General features: G+C 46.4%; 1 protein-coding gene across 1 annotated transcript in view; it reads left to right on the top strand.

Annotated features, from left to right (window-relative positions):
* NAALADL2 (N-acetylated alpha-linked acidic dipeptidase like 2) overlaps nucleotides 1-15,918 on the top strand; it is a 762,753-nt gene that overhangs the window by 355,695 nt on the left and 391,140 nt on the right. The window contains exon 4 of the mRNA XM_063131966.1: nucleotides 10,772-10,891. Coding sequence (XP_062988036.1) covers nucleotides 10,772-10,891 — 120 coding nt within the window. The remainder of the gene's footprint in view (nucleotides 1-10,771; nucleotides 10,892-15,918) is intronic.

Genomic DNA, 15,918 nt, shown 5'->3' with positions numbered 1-15,918 from the left:
TAAAATTAAATCCCATTGTGGTCAATGAACCCTTCTCCCATGTACCTGTGTTTAGGACTAAGATTGCCTCTACTGCAGTATATTGGAATGGGAATTTGTTTTTGTTTTTCCCCTCTGGAGAGGAACTTTTGTGGGCATGGCTAGACCTGCAAATATCCTGGGGATCGCCCCAGGATCATCCTTGTGTGTCCACATGACACAGGGGATCCCAGGAGCAGGAAGGGATGATCCCTCCTTTCCCCAGAATATTGGCATACCCTTTAATCACGGCTCGTCCCAAGACCACGGGATGTGTGGGAGGCCATCACGGTTTTGTCCCAGCCCCTTGCAAGTAACTGTGCGGATCTGGGAACTGGGTATGGGGCACGGAGCAGCTCAGGAGCTCTGCGCTCATTGGGGGTGGGGTGGGGGGAATGGGAATATTTTTAAAACAACAACTACGTACCTTTGTGCAGGAGCGCTCCCGTGCTCATTTACGATAAAAAACACAAAAATGGTGGGTGCGACATCCTCTGGCCTCCTAGGACATCACACACTTTGTGTAGACAGAGGGGGAGGATCCTGCGATCACCATATTGTGAGATCCTCCCCCTCCCTCCCAGAAAGCTGGGAGGTCTGGACATGCTCTGAGTTGTTGTGGTTGAGCCAAGATGTAGAGAACAATAGTACACCTAGTAGTAATTACATTAACTCCAGAGGAGCTGAGATTGCGTGAAGGATGCAGCAAAACAACTGAGCAAGGAGAGGTGTCCCCACTATATCTACAGAAAAGTAAAGTATATCCCAATTAATACATTTGGTGTTGAGAGCCTTTATTTGTTATGGTTCTAAGAACATAGTTTATTCCATCTGGGGCAAAGCTGGATTTTACTAGAGATACTTATGATTTTTTCAGTCTACAGATTGCATTTTAGAGTGTAAGCACCCAGTTTGAATGGATGAATCCAAGTGTTTAGTACTTCCACAGTTTTAGGTATAAGAGGATTTACCTTTGCATATCTAAAGCAAACACACAAGTGTTCTTTTTCAGCTGCTGATAAAAGACTGTGTTCCTCTTTGTTTTTTAAATAGCATTATTTTTCACCCCAAGGAAAGCATTTTATCTGTACTTTGCTGCCTGTGGTTCTGCTTTATAATTCAGAATGTATAAAGATCAGGATTATATCATTTCAACATCACTAGAAGTAAAAGTCATAACATCACTGAAATCCAGTCCATTCATTGTGGTCGGATTTGCTGCACAAAAGCAGATGTGCTCCTAAAGTGCATTAACACTGTGTGTACAAGCCCTGAACACATTATTAAGAGGAATAACACCTTGTTTCCAGGAGACACTTTAATGGTGTGCATATATATATATATATATATATATATATATATATATATATATTGTAAGCATTTGCATTACAGCAGCTTTTGCAGACCTCATCATGCCCAAGAAATATTAGTCCCAGTTTGTTAACAACTACTAGGACTCATCTACACCAAGCAGATATTCCACTATGAAAATTAGGGATGTGCTCCGCTCCGATTAGGAGCGTAGAAGCAGTAGCGGATTGGCCTGCTCCGCCTTACCCAGAGGCGGAGTAGGAGCGGACCGCGGACCCCCTAGAAGCAAGGCGAAGAGAAGCGACCATTTTTCGGAGCTCCGAGTTCAGTCGGAGCGCTCCGGTCGCCATCTTGAAAACATTTCGCCATAGGATTGCATTGCGGCAAATAATCGCGCATAACTACGTTGTTTTTGAAGCTATCGTTCTGGAAATTCTTGTGCACAGAGAGTCGTGGATGGGGGTCATTTTGAGACCACTCTCAACTTTCTGCGTGCTGTGGTTCACGTGCAATATTTTTTTAAAAATCGGGGTTTGGGTTTTTTTTTTTTATTATTATTATTTTTTTGGAAGCGATGACAGGCACATTCAACTCCCAATCCTGATGAGAATTCATCTCCTCAGAAAGCATCCTCCTCCAATCCCAGCGTTGGAGGGGGGACTAAGGCAGACCCACCCTGAGAACTTTCTGTTTTGTGTCTCTTTGTGGGTTGGCGTTCGTGGAGGGAACACTTACTTAGCTAGTGCTCCTGCTTTGGAGATAGATTAATTTAATATAGGTTTAGTTTGGCGCGTGTGTGTGTTTGTTTGCTTCTTTCTGACTTGTAGCTTAGTTTGCCCTGTGTTTTCCCCTTACTTTGATTTAATATAAACTTTATTTTTGAATTTTGGAGTGTGTGGTTGGGTTGGTTGCCCCCCCCCTTCCCTGTATTAAAGCCTGACTGTTCTGCTTTTGTGAAAGCTTTCTTTTGAAAGCATACACACACTTTTTGTCCCATTTCCCTACATTTATATTCTTAAACATATTTTATTATATTCTTTCACATAGTCCATTAGTATATATTCTCATACATATTATATTAGTATTCATATTTTGTTCTTCTTATAGTAGTGGTTGGTTCTTTTTCCCCCTCCCCTCTCTTAAATCCTGATTGTGTTTCCTTCTATCTTCTATATACCAAATATACCAAAAAAATTGGATTCTCTTTTTCTTCTCTGTGTAACTTCGACGGAGTGGGCTGCTTTTGTCAAGTTCAACAGGCAGCCACAGATTGAGCATTTTGGGGAAAGCATACGCACACCATTTCCCTATTCTTAAACATATTATTATTATATTCTTTGACATAGTCTTAGTAGTCTATTAGTATACATTCTCATACATATTAGTAGTAGTATTCATATTTTGTTCTTCTTATAGTAGTGGTTGTCCCATTTCTTGTCCCATTTCCCTACATTTATTAGTAATATTCTAAAACATATTATTATATTCTTGTAGATATTCTTAGTAGTATATTCTCATACATATTAGTAGTAGTATATTTTATTGTTCTTGTCCCATTTCCCTACATTTAAACATATTATATTCTTCTTATACATATTCTTAGTAGTACCTTATACATAGTATTAGTAGTATTAATATTTTGTTAGTCATCATGAAAAGAGAAAGCAGGCGTGCTGAAAGCAGCAAGGCTCAGTCTGCCAGCAGGGCTTCCTCTCCTCCTGTGAAACTCAAACGGGCAACTCCTTGGCTGACTGCTCCAAAACAGAAGCAGGACAAGCAGCAGGCAGAGCCACTCTCTTCTGCAACTTGTGCCCGGCGTTCTCTTTTTGAGGGTGGGAATGGGAAAAGTGCCCGTTTGCAAGAGGCACGTGGCAGCAGTGCCATTAGAGGAGGAGGAGTATCCCCAACTCCTTCATTCTCCTTTCAGCCCACGAGCCCGCTGATGGACCTAGACGAGGTCCTCAGCACAGTGGAGGGGGGGGAGGAGGAGGAGGCGGTGGGCCTCCAGGATGTGGGGGCTGAGGAGGAGCAGCAGCAGGCCGAGGCTCTCTCCCCAGTCTCATCCCACACCCCTGTTTCTGTGGCAACACCAGAGAGCTCAGGCGGGCAATTGGTGGTGTCACCACAGAAACGAAAGACAAGCATCGTGTGGGACCACTTTGAGTTGGGAGCGGATCCCCGCTTTGCTGTCTGTCGCCACTGCAAACTCAGCCTAAGCAGGGGTTCATCGACAGGGCATTATGGAACCAGCAGCATGAAGATGCATCTTCATAGGCAGCACCAGGCGATCTTGCTGGGGAAAGAGGCGGGCAAGGCGACTGGTTCCAGGGGAAAGCCGAAGGCTGCTGCTGGCACTGCCACTCTAAGCTCTCCATCTCCCATCCCCACAAGGGTTAGGCAGGCAACCCTGCAGGACATGGGGTGGGGGAAGTATTGACCCACAAGATGGCGTTTTCCAATGCCCACCCAGGGTGCTACTGTGTTGGGGCATCTGCCGGGACTGACTCCTCCCCAATACTAGATCTATGACATGTCACTCTGCCTGCCCCTCTGCTAGCCTGTCCTCCTCGGTGACCGACTCGCTGGGATGGTTTGCGTTTGCAATGAGTGACTAACTGCAATGCTGGCTTAGAAACCAGCCATCACTTCCTTGTGCCCCCAGAAATGCCCGCAGCCTGCCTGCCTGCCTGCCCGCCTCCCCCGGGGTGCTGCTGTGGTGGGGCATCTGCCAGGACTGACTCCTCGCCTACTCTGCCTGCCTCTCTGCCCGCCTGGTGCCTGGTTTGCTCCCAATCGTCCTCCTCTGTGCCCCTCAAGGCGTAACTGCTGGCTTAGAAAGAAACAACCAGCCATCTTTGCCTCACTTTGCGCCCACTTATGGGTTGGTTTGCTATGCGTTAGTGCTCAAGCCATCCTTGCGGCACTACAATGCATGCTGCCTGCCTGCTTTCCATTGATGGTGCTATATAAATAAATAATAATAATAATAATAATTCTCCCCTTCCCGCCTTGCAGCGATGGTGTATGTGTCTTGCTTTGACTAAGGGGAGAAGTCCTTCCTGCGCTCACTTAGACTTTATCAAATTCAATAATCCCTTTTTCAAATGTGCCAGAAGATTTAGGGTTATCTCGTGGCATGTTGGGATTGCCTTGGAACTGGCCCCATTGAGCTGTCTGCAATTGCAACTTTAAATCCCTGACATACTGGAGTGTTCAAATTTCAAAAGTTCCCCTAACATCAGGGGATGATGGGATTGCCTTGAAACTTGGTGTCCATGGGGACACATGGGTAAGCTGTCATGGGACCAAAGGATAGGTTTCTAACGTGCAAATTGACGTAGTTGTAGAATGGGACTTGATTTGGGGTGAGTTAAAAAGTTTAAGCCGCGCCAAAAATCAGGGGATGATGGGATTTGCTTGCAACTTGGCGTGCATGTGGACACATGGATAAGCTCTCCTGGTGCCGAGTTTGAGGTTTCTAACATGCAAATTGACGGAGCTATCCCAAGGGGTGTGAATGGGGTGCCCGATTTTCATAAATTCCCCAAAAATCAGGGGATGATGGGATTGCCTTGAAACTTGGCGTGCATGTGGACACGTGGATAAGCTATCATGGTGCTGAGTTTGAGGTTTCTAACGTGCAAATTGACGTAGTTGTAGAATGGGACAATTTGGGGTGAGTTAAGCCATGCCAAAAATCAGGGGATGATGGGATTTGCTTGCAACTTGGCGTGCATGTGGACACATGGATAAGCTCTCCTGGTGCCGAGTTTGAGGTTTCTAACATGCAAATTGACGGAGCTATCCCAAGGGGTGTGAATGGGGTGCCCGATTTTCATAAATTCCCCAAAAATCAGGGGATGATGGGATTGCCTTGAAACTTGGCGTGCATGTGGACACGTGGATAAGCTATCATGGTGCTGAGTTTGAGGTTTCTAACGTGCAAATTGACGGAGCTATCTAAAGGGGTGTGAATTAGGGTTATGGGAGGTGCGTTAGAGGGTAGAGCCGCGCCAAAAATCAGGGGATGATGGGATTTGCTTGCAACTTGGCGTGCATGTGGACACATGGATAAGCTGCCCTGGTGCCGAGTTTGAGGTTTGTAACATGCAAATTGACGGAGCTATCCCAAGGGGTGTGAATGGGGTGCCCGATTTTCAAAAATTCGCCAAAAATCAGGGGATGATGGGATTGCCTTGAAACTTGGCGTGTGTGTGTATACGCCCATGAGGTGTCATGGTGCCAAACGTGAGGTTTCTAACTTCAACGGAAAAAAAGTTGTTTACTTTTTTAGCTTTCAATGCAAGCCTATGGGGGGGCAAAAACGGAGCTCCGGATCCGATCCGGAGCTCCGGGCGGAGCGGAGCGGAAGTGGGCGGAGCGGGGGCGGGGCGGAGCGACCCGCTCCGAAAAATGGCGGATCTGCAAGTGAAGCGGAGCGGGGGGTCCGTGCACACCCCTAATGAAAATGGTATGAAAGCAATATATAAAACGCAGGAGCCACACTACTGCTTTATAGCGATATTGAAGTGCACTGACAACTGTTGACACATACCATATACTGCTTTCATAGCACTTTCATAAGGCCTTGCTAGACGATGCCGGATAAGCCAGCAGGGAGGCGGGGCGACGGCGCACTAACTTTAGCGTGTGCTGCCCCGCCTCCTACACGCACGACACGCAGGGACTACGGAAGCCCTGCAGCGTCGGCCATTTTTTTTTTTTTTTTTTTACTGTTAAAGGGGCCACATGTGGCCCGAAGACTCCGTACAAGGTAAGGTTTTTTTTTACAAAAATAAAGCCCCCCCCCGCTCTCCCTGCCCCTGATTCCCCCCTGCCTGCTCGCTCGTCCTCCCCGCTCTTGCCATCCCCGATCCCATCTCCGATCTTCTCCCCCTTTGCCATCCCCGATCTTCTCCCCCCCCTCTTGCCATCCCCAATCTCCCCCCCCTCTTGCCATCCCCAATCTCCCCACCCCTCTTGCCATCCCCGATGCCGTGCCCGGCTTCTCCCCCCCCCTTGCCATCCCCGATCTTCTCCCCACCCCTCTTGCCATCCCCGATGCCGTGCCCGGCTTTCTCCCCCCCTCTTGCCATCCCCGATCTCCCCACCCCTCTTGCAATCCCCGATGCCGTGCCCGGCTTCTCCCCCCCTTGCCATCCCCGATCTTCTCCCCACCCCTCTTGCCATCCCTGATGCCGTGCCCGGCTTTCCCCCCACCCCTCTTGCCATCCCCGATGCCGTGCCCTGCTTCTCCCACCCTTGCCATCCCCGATCTTCTCCCCACCCCTCTTGCCATCCCCGATCTTCTCCTCACCCCTCTTGCCATCCCCGATGCCGTGCCCGGCTTTCTCCCCCCCCCCTCTCTCCTGGCGGGTCCGGCCTTCTCCCTGCCCCTCTCTCCCCCCCGGGATCGCCCCCCCCCACCCAATGGGCACAGTGCTCATATGAGCACTGTGCCCAGTCCGTGGCTTTTCCCGGCTACTCGTGAGTAAGCGAGTAGCCACAAAAATCCATGGCCCTTGCTAGACGTTCCGCAGCCCCAGCTTGAGGCCGGGGCTGCGGAAAAGGCGCGCCATAAGCGACTTCGCTTATGGCGCGTTAGGGGAGGCTTCAGCACGGCCTGACCTCGGATTCCCCTGTGCGTCATCTGGACGCACAGCAGGGAAACTGGGCCTCACAGCGCCCTAAGGCTTCGTCTAGCAAGGCCCATAGTGTTATATCCTGCTTGGTGTAGATGTGTCATGGGCCCCAACAGTTGTCAGTACACTTCAGTACTGCAATAAAACAGTAGTGTGGATCCTGCAGTGCACTTCAATACCGCTATTAAGCAATAGTGTGGCTCCTGCCTTTTATATTCTGCTTTCACACTGCTTTCATAGTGGATTATCCTGCTTGGTGTAGATGAGCCCCTGGTGTACTCAAAGAGACATCAAATGACTACAACAAAGAACCTGTTGCAGCACCTTAAAGAATAACAAGTTTATTGTGGCATCAGCTTTCATGGACTAGAGTTTACGTCATCAAGTGAGTGAAGTGTTCTCCTTAGTTGGCATATATACTCAAAAAAACACACAATGTAAACATTGGCATCAGATAGACTAAAAAGGGGAAAAAATACAGCCAGTGTCAATTATGCTGCTATTACGAACAGTGATTAGGGATACCTCGAGTGCTCAAGTGGTTGCGGGAGTCTGGCAGAGTACTCTGTACGTCTGGCACCCCTGACCCAGTCGGGCACTTCCCACATCAGCACGGACCACTGCCTGAACACTGGCAATTTATGGAGGCTCCCGAAATGGTGCAATTCCTGCATGGCGGCTGCCATTGACACAGGAAGGGGAAGTGCACAATTTCAGGGCAGGGGCTGTTGAAGAGGCTCACGTGACCTGGACAGTGGGGGGGGGGGCAGGGTGAGTGCCTGCTGAGGTGAGCTCAGGTGAGTTTGCTCACCTTTAGTGATGAAGTGGACTTTAATCCTGGACCAGTGCCTAGACTCAGTAATGGGCTGGATGAGGGCCAATAAACTGAGACTGAATCCTGGCAAGACGGAAGCCCTGTGGGTGAGTGGTTCCCGAGTCTGGGAGACAGGCTCATTGCCTGTTCTGGATGGGGTTGCACTGCCTCTGAAAGAACAGGTTCGTAGTTTGGGGGTACTCTGAGACCCATTTCTGTCATTGGAGGGTCAAGTAGCCACCACGGCTCGGAGTGCTTTTTACTATCTTCGGTTGGTTCGCCAACTACGGCCTCTCCTGGACAGGGATAGCTTGACCACGGTGGTACAGGCATTGGTAACCTCAAGATTGGATTACTGCAACGCACTCTATGTGGGGCTGCCCTTGAAGCTGCTCCGGAAGCTGGAGCTAGTGCAGAATGCTGCAGCTCGGCTGTTGTCTGGAGCTGCCCCTTTCCAGCATGTAACTCCTCTGCTGAGGGAACTGCACTGGCTGCCTATTCGCTACCGGGCCAGGTTTAAGGTTCTTGTACTTGTGTACAAAGCCCTAAACAACTTGGGACCAGGATACCTGAGAGAGCGCCTTCTCCCTTACCAACCTGCCCGGTCACTGAGGTCATCCGAGGGCCTGCTCCTGGTGGTTCCACATAGATCCATCCTCCAATTGGAATCCACCAGGGGAAGAGCCTTCAGCGTGGTGGCACCCCTCCTGTGGAATTCCCTGCCTCTGGAGGTCAGGCAGGTGCCAACCTTGTACTCCTTTCGGCGCCTCCTGAAAACGTCTTTATTCCAAGAAGCCTTTCTTTAACATGCAGCCTTGGATTTCTGTGTTGTTGTTGTTGTTGTTGTTTTTGCTTCTTTTTAAATTTTAAATTCTTTTTAAAGTTTTATTCTGTTTTTATTTTCATTTTACCTTGTACACCGCTCCGAAATTTTTTCAATGAGGAGCGGTATATAAATATTCTAAATAAATAAATAAATAAATAAATAAATAATCCATGAAAGCTGATGCCATTTAAACAAACATGCACACAGTGTTAACCTTTAAGGTGCCACAAGACTTTTGTTTTGGCTGCAACAGACTAAAATTGGCTAGCCTTCTGGCAAGTCTTATAGGGGGATGCAGAAGACTATGTACAAAGTGCTAATTTACCATGTTGCCTGCGTAACTACTTGGCATGTGATCCTTCATACCATGTCAGTATAAGCGGCAAGATTTTCTAGCATGGATCTTGGGGGTGGGGGGAATCACTCTCTGTTTTGTCCCTATTTCCACCTTTTGGGATGTCTGGTTAACATGTTGGTACTGTGGATTCCTAGTATCATCATTAAGGGATGAGCTCCTTCCCCAAGTTCTCTAGAAGATAAATGACCGAGTGAAATGGGTACATGCATTTCCTCTCTATCACACATCCATATAAATGCATGCACACAGACACTAAGATACCATGCAGTGGACACTCTGCCATTTTACATGTCTTGTAGCTTCTAAGGCATTTTTTTGATTCAAGTCTTCAATAAGGATGGCACAGATATTGGCGGGTGGGGGGCAAGTCCAATGGACCTCCACTGATTTGGTCCCCTGGACTGCAGTCTGCCGGCCCTGCTGACTGCTCATTTACAGATAATTTCCGCTTGTAATGTTGCATAAATGGGCTTATTTATGGCTGCCGTTTGCGTAAATATTTATTTATTTATTTATTTGTTACATTTCTATACCACCCAATAGCCGGAGCTCTCTGGGCAGTTCACAAACATTAAAACCATTCAAAGTATAAAACAACAGTATAAAACTATAATATAAAATAAAATATAAAAGCTCAACCAGATAAAAACAGCAGCAATGCAAAATTACAAATTTAAAACACCAAGTTAAAATGTATTTATAGATTGTTAAAATGCTGGGAGAATAAAAAGGCGCTTTTTTTTTTACTTTTATGTAAAAGCTTTTACATAAAAGTAAAAAGTAAAAACTTTTACTTTTATTTAAAAGAACAAGTTGCCATTTCCCACAAAATGGCAGCTTGGCAAGGGAGTGGGAAGCTGTGCAAGACTCGCTGGGCCCCCATGGACTGATGGATGGCTTGCACCCCTCGGCGGACTGCCACTGGCCACCTTGCGATGTTCAGTGGGGAGCGCCAGCCACTGGTTAGTCTGGGGTGGATCTGGGTAAGTTTACCCATGTGTAATCTTCAAGACATATGGTCGGACAATTCCACTTTTGCTAGGATAACCAAAATAGCAAACACCCTTTTGAGTTTTAAATCAGGGATGGAGAAGGTCCACCCCATGGTCCTAATATGGTCCATGGAGGTTTTCCAGAATCCCTCTGCAGATTTCTCTGAAGCCCTTCCCCAAGCCCCTCCCCCTCAACAGGCCCTGTCTGAAGGGGGCCTTGGGAGAGGAGGCTGGGAGAGCAGCCCCCCTGTTTTCCCTGATCTGTAATCGGAGAGCAAAAGGTATCCCTTTTGCCACTGCTTGCCATCTCATTCGGAGGGAAGAGGTGTGCAGGGGAATCCAGGATTTCATCCCAGGATGCTCTGGTCATCCCTCACCTTTCTAGCACAAAACGGGCAAGGGACAGGTGAAGTCAGTGACGAACCCAACTGATTTCTCAATTGTCTCTTCTCTTGACAAATTTTATCAATTGAATTTGCAAAAAAGAAAGAAAGCTGCATATATATATATATATATATATATATATAATTTAAAAACTCATCACTGACAGTTGCTATACACACTTTTAGCATGTTGGCATAATTTATGCATATCTTTAAAAATATAGTGTATAGTAATGAAATATTTCTTTTTGCAAACACATACAAACTCGTACAAATGTGGAGGGTTTAGCCACATGTAAATGTAATGGCAAACAGATGATTGTCACCGTGTAACAGTCTCAGGGGATTCAATCTGTCTAATCATTCCCAACGTGTTGAGAAAGAATGTGCTAATAAATAATATCTCCCCTCCCCCCTGTTTATGCAGGCAGAAGTCATTGATGTTCGGTATGGGACTGCAGAAGAATTGCTCAGGGTTCAAACCCTTGCAAATGTCTCCAGCAAAATTGCGCTGTTGAAGCTAGGCCATTTGCCTTTGCTGTATAAGGTTAGTTATAGAATTAATGTAATTTATCCTAGCAAATCATGGCTCTTTCTTAGTTTTTGAATTGCAACCATTACGATGACACTATGAGTTGTGACTTGATTTCCTAAAGCTGCATTTAATTGTCTCTCTCCCCTGCCCCCACCAATGCCCTGCAATTTCCTGAGACAATTCTTGGCTTTAGCTGGTACAGGTGTTTCGTTCTCAGAATTTCTTTAAAAGATTATGAGGCAGTACAACTGGCCATCTTTCTCTTTTTTCCCTCTAGGAAGAAACAGCAAAGATAGGCCTTTCATACATTTCAGTTGGGTGACAAGGTAGATACTGAAGAAGTTCAAGGTTTAATTAATACATGTGAAGTCTGCTGTGCACCCAGAAGAAATGTTATGTAAGAAAAGCACAATTTCATCACTAAGAGTGACAGAGAAAACCTGGACCCAGACATCTCTGATTGCAATCCCAGACTCACGTACTCAGAAAGTAAGCACCACTGAACAAAGTGAGACTTACAGCTGAGGATTGTGGTCTGAAATGTTCATCCTAGAACATGTGACATGTAGTCAGACCACCTGAGAGCCAGGTTACTGAGAGGGTCTGATTTATCCTTGGAGTGTGCAATGGATAGGGATGTCGTGGATGCCCGACTGGGTCCAGGAGTCCAACGGACTCCCCTGCATCCACCCTCCCCCAGACCCAGTTGGGTGTCCAGCAGCTATCCACCCTTGTCCAGAGCTTCCATTTTGTGTGACAATGGAGACATTGTGCATGGCCATTGAAACTCTAAAATGGGCAGCAGAAAAAGGCCCGTTCACGCAACAGGGAAAATGTGCAATTTCTGGAGCCTCCCTTGTGCGCAACATGGGGGCTCCAGAATTTGCTCATTTCCCCCATTGTGTAAATGGCAGCAGTAAAGGCCCCATTTACACAAGAGTAAAGGTGTTAATGCTCCATTATGCATCCTTTACTCTTGCATAAATGAGGCTTTTACGGGTACCATTTATACGGTGGGAAGAATTACGTCATTTTCAGAGCCTCCATTGCTGCACACGGTGGAGTTTCCGGATGAGGGTGGACAGATGCCAAGTACTCGTTGGATGCTCACGAGTCACATAAGAAACTTGTGCAGTGCCACAAGTGAGGACGAGCAGCAGCGGTGGCAGGGCGAGTATCTGACACATGGAACCAAGTGTGTTCGCCCGTCCCTAGCAATGGATAAGCGGACAACAGAAAAAGTGGCTACAAAGGAATGGACAGGGCTGGGAACATGATAAGTGCAATGGTACTTTAAAGGAGGAAGACTCATTGAATATGGTGGGACTTACTTCTGTGTAACTATGACTAGAAATGTAGTGCACCAAGCCAGCCACAGAGGAAAGGAAGATCTAGACCTGCTCTAATAAAAGTACCCCAATTCAACACCATAGAGGTTTTCTGAATTGGCAACAGTCTGTTCTATAAGTGTGGTATCACCCATTGCATAAATTACTTTCCAGCATACTGGAAAGAATTCAGAAAATGTGGCCTCGGCCTCTCTCTCTCTCTTTCTCTTTCTCTTTGTGCCAAAAGATATAAAACCAGGAAAAGAAAACTTCAAGGCAAATATATATTTAGAAATATGAGTGGTGGGTGGAGCTTAAAATTTTATATGGGGGCGCACATTAATGCAATCTCTTTGGGGGGGGAATGCAAAGCCTTAGGGGCTGAATCACTTCAAAATTCAAACATCAAATTAGTAATACATTCCACAAAGACACAGCGAGGCATTGGTTCCTGTGATCAGAATTGTATATATAAAGACAAAAGGTTACAAAATTACTATGTGGTATCTCTTCAGCACCAGAAATGCACCAATGGGTAATCCAATAATCATGAGAGAGTTTTGATAACACACATTATGTAGGTGACATCCTAGTGTGGAGAAAGATCAGACAGAGCAGGAATATAAGAGGCTGAAGGGAGTTCTAGATTGGTGAATAATGGAAGGTTCAAATTTGCCAGTTTAGCAATAAAGTATCTAGAATTTATAATATTCCAAGAAAACGTATAGCTGCATCAGATATTAATTTATAGCTGATTCCATAGCTCAGATTCCTAACTCATAGATCAAGGATGATCTACAAATATTTCTAAGAGTGGATTATCATCTAGACAAGTTATTCTAAATTGTGAATATGGCACCACTGATTGGTCCAATATATTGAGGTTAGGGATGCCAGACGAATCTAATTTGGGGGCAGAGCTTAGCGAGATTTTGCCAGCTCGGCCCCCTGCATGCCACCTCGTAGAACCCTGAGCTAGGTCCAATTCAACGCGCAGCAAGTCAGGCAAACTCACAAATTTCCACTTTGGGGAAGGGGCCCGAGTCACGATTTTGTGCAAAATCACAGATATGGATATGAATGACAATTGCGATTTGTGCAATATTGCAGCTGTAAACAGTGCAACATGTGAAGAATTGCAGGAGTCAATGGTCTAAAATGGTGAAATTGTGTTTTCCATAATTATCCACACCCATGATTTTGCACAGAAACATGTATCAGGATGAAAACAGTTGCCCTGCATATGCACCAGGACTGGGTAACTGGGGGCGTTCCTAGACGAGGCCTTAGCGCGCCTTGAGACCCGGTTTCCCTGCTGTGCGTCCAGATGACGCACAGGGGAATCTGGGCCCAGGCCGCACTGAGGCCTCCTCTAATGCGCCATAAGCGAAGTCGCGTTTAGGAAGGTCCGTGGCTTTTTGCAGCTACTCGCTTACTCGTGAGTAGCCGCGAAAAGCCACGGACCTGGCACAGCGCTCATACGAGCACTGTGCCCATCGGCCCAGGGGGTGGGTGGGAAGAGAGGGGCAGGGGCAGGATGGTAAGGGGGGATGGCAAGGGGGGAGGGCGAGTGAGAGAGAGAGCGCCGGGCACCGCCACCCGAACAACCAGGCGAGTGGTGCTGCCAGGGCAAGGCCTGGCATGGGGGGGCGCCATCGCCCGGGCAAGCACCACCTCCCGAGCAACCAGGCGAGCGGCGCTGCCAGGACAAGGCCGGGGACAGGGAGGGGGGCTTCGTTTTTTTTAAAAAAACGGACTTACCTGGTCCGGAGTCTTTGGGCCGCACGTGGCTCCTTTAAACTAAAAAAAAAAAAAGTGGCGGACGCTGCAGGGATCCCTGCGCGTCCCGCGTCTGGAAGCCGAGGCGGCGCGCGGTAACATCAGTGCACCGTCACACCGCCTCCCTGCCGGCTTTTCCGGCAGGTCTAGCAAAGCCCCAAGAGGAGTCCAGCAAACAAAGCACGATCAGGATGTGGTAGAATTTTCCCATCCCTACGGATGCCAATCTATGAAACTGAAGCTGCCAAAAGCCTCCCTATGGAAGGATTGTACTGTAAGCCAAATATGGTACCAGTACAAAATGTCAAACCTTCCCCCGGAAATGAACCCCAGTTATAGTGGAATGCAGAAACCTGCAAAAGTAATTCAACAACGTATGGTCACAAGTTCATATTCGATTTAGGCTGATGATGGAGCTGTCTACAGGAGGAACAGATCTTCAGCTCACTAAACAGTTTTGAGCTAATGATGGATGGAACAATTGAGAATGCAGTTGTACAGATCTACAGATTAGATATGGATGAATCAGTTTATTACTGCTCCGTGTCACTTTTGCATGTGTTTACCCACAAATCTGTTCCATCCCATTTCCACACAAAATTTGCATTTCAATATGTATGTCTCTCAAAAGATGCATTCTAAACATATTTGTCTTTCTCCCAAAATGTTGCATGTTAAGACGTATTTTATTAAGTTTTTGTTTCTTTCATATATATATATATATATATATATATATATATATATATATATGTCATTTTTTTGAGCCAAGAACTTTGTTAGAGGATTTCAGACCTGCAAAAGCTGATAGATCAATAGGTTTTGGTCTGCACATTCATTCAGGAGGTGCAGATCAAGTCAGTTCATATCAGCATTTGAAAAGACCACGTTCTCAAGCAATGCTAGTACCGATACAGACGAAAAGTGGAGTCTCAAGGTGAAGAACAAATGAAACCGCTGAAGCACAAAGTGCCAGTTATGCTGTAGAAAAGGTTTTGAACTCTGAGCTGCCTGTGACTACATGGCGAGTCAGAGTGATAAGAAAAACCTTTTTATGGGGAGTAAAGAAGGAGATGCAATAACTCTGAGCCCGAAAGTTTTCCAAGCAGATCTGGGAGAGACTTGCAAAGAACTGTGCCTATGACAGCAGTGACTTTGAGAGCAGGTGTAAGAAAAGTTGCATCAAACAATGCAGCAGTTATTGATTTAAAGAATGTTTATACTGCCGTTCATTAGCTCTTATTTTAGAATAATAATAATAACAACAACAACAACAACAACAAATCCGTTCATTCCAGACTTCAGTCACATGCGACATCATTTTGCAATGCTCGCAGCAGCAGATATAACAAGAACAGAAAGTTCACACACCCTGAACTGAGAGCAGGCAGGAGACAGCTGTCTTCTATTGTCATGTGATCTGAGATCAGAAATAGAAATCTCAATCTTAGACATCATTACTTGTCCTGTTGGCATTTGAGACATGCCCTGAGGTGAGGCTCAGCATAACGCATTGCCTGTCTATCCTCAAGCTTTCAGGGTCTTACCAGGTCTGTTGGACTCCCTCCAAAATCTGAGGCTTCCAGCTGCACCAGACACAGCGGATTTCTCAGGAATGGAAACGATGAACTGTAATGGAATAAAATATAGCACAGAAGGAATAGCCAGATGGGGACTCAGGGAGTGTATTTCACAATTCTGCAAGCTTTTTAAAGATACTCCTTGGCCCCTTAACCTAGATCACAGTTTGCCACATCAACACAATTTGCATGGCTCCCTTATCCCCCACTCACCACCAGAGAAAATATTAGACAAATCATGATTCCATCTGTCCAGTTATTCAAAATAGACGGAGTTCAATTTTTCAACTTATATTGGGTGTTTTTTTTTAAAAAAAGGGATCTAACCAAAAACAGGTATTTAGTTTATCTTATA

Source organism: Elgaria multicarinata, chromosome 8 (assembly GCF_023053635.1).
Source record: "Elgaria multicarinata webbii isolate HBS135686 ecotype San Diego chromosome 8, rElgMul1.1.pri, whole genome shotgun sequence".
NCBI lineage: Eukaryota > Metazoa > Chordata > Lepidosauria > Squamata > Anguidae > Elgaria > Elgaria multicarinata.
The sequence above is the reverse complement of the archived record's forward strand: the minus strand, read 5'-3'. Positions and strand labels throughout refer to the sequence as shown.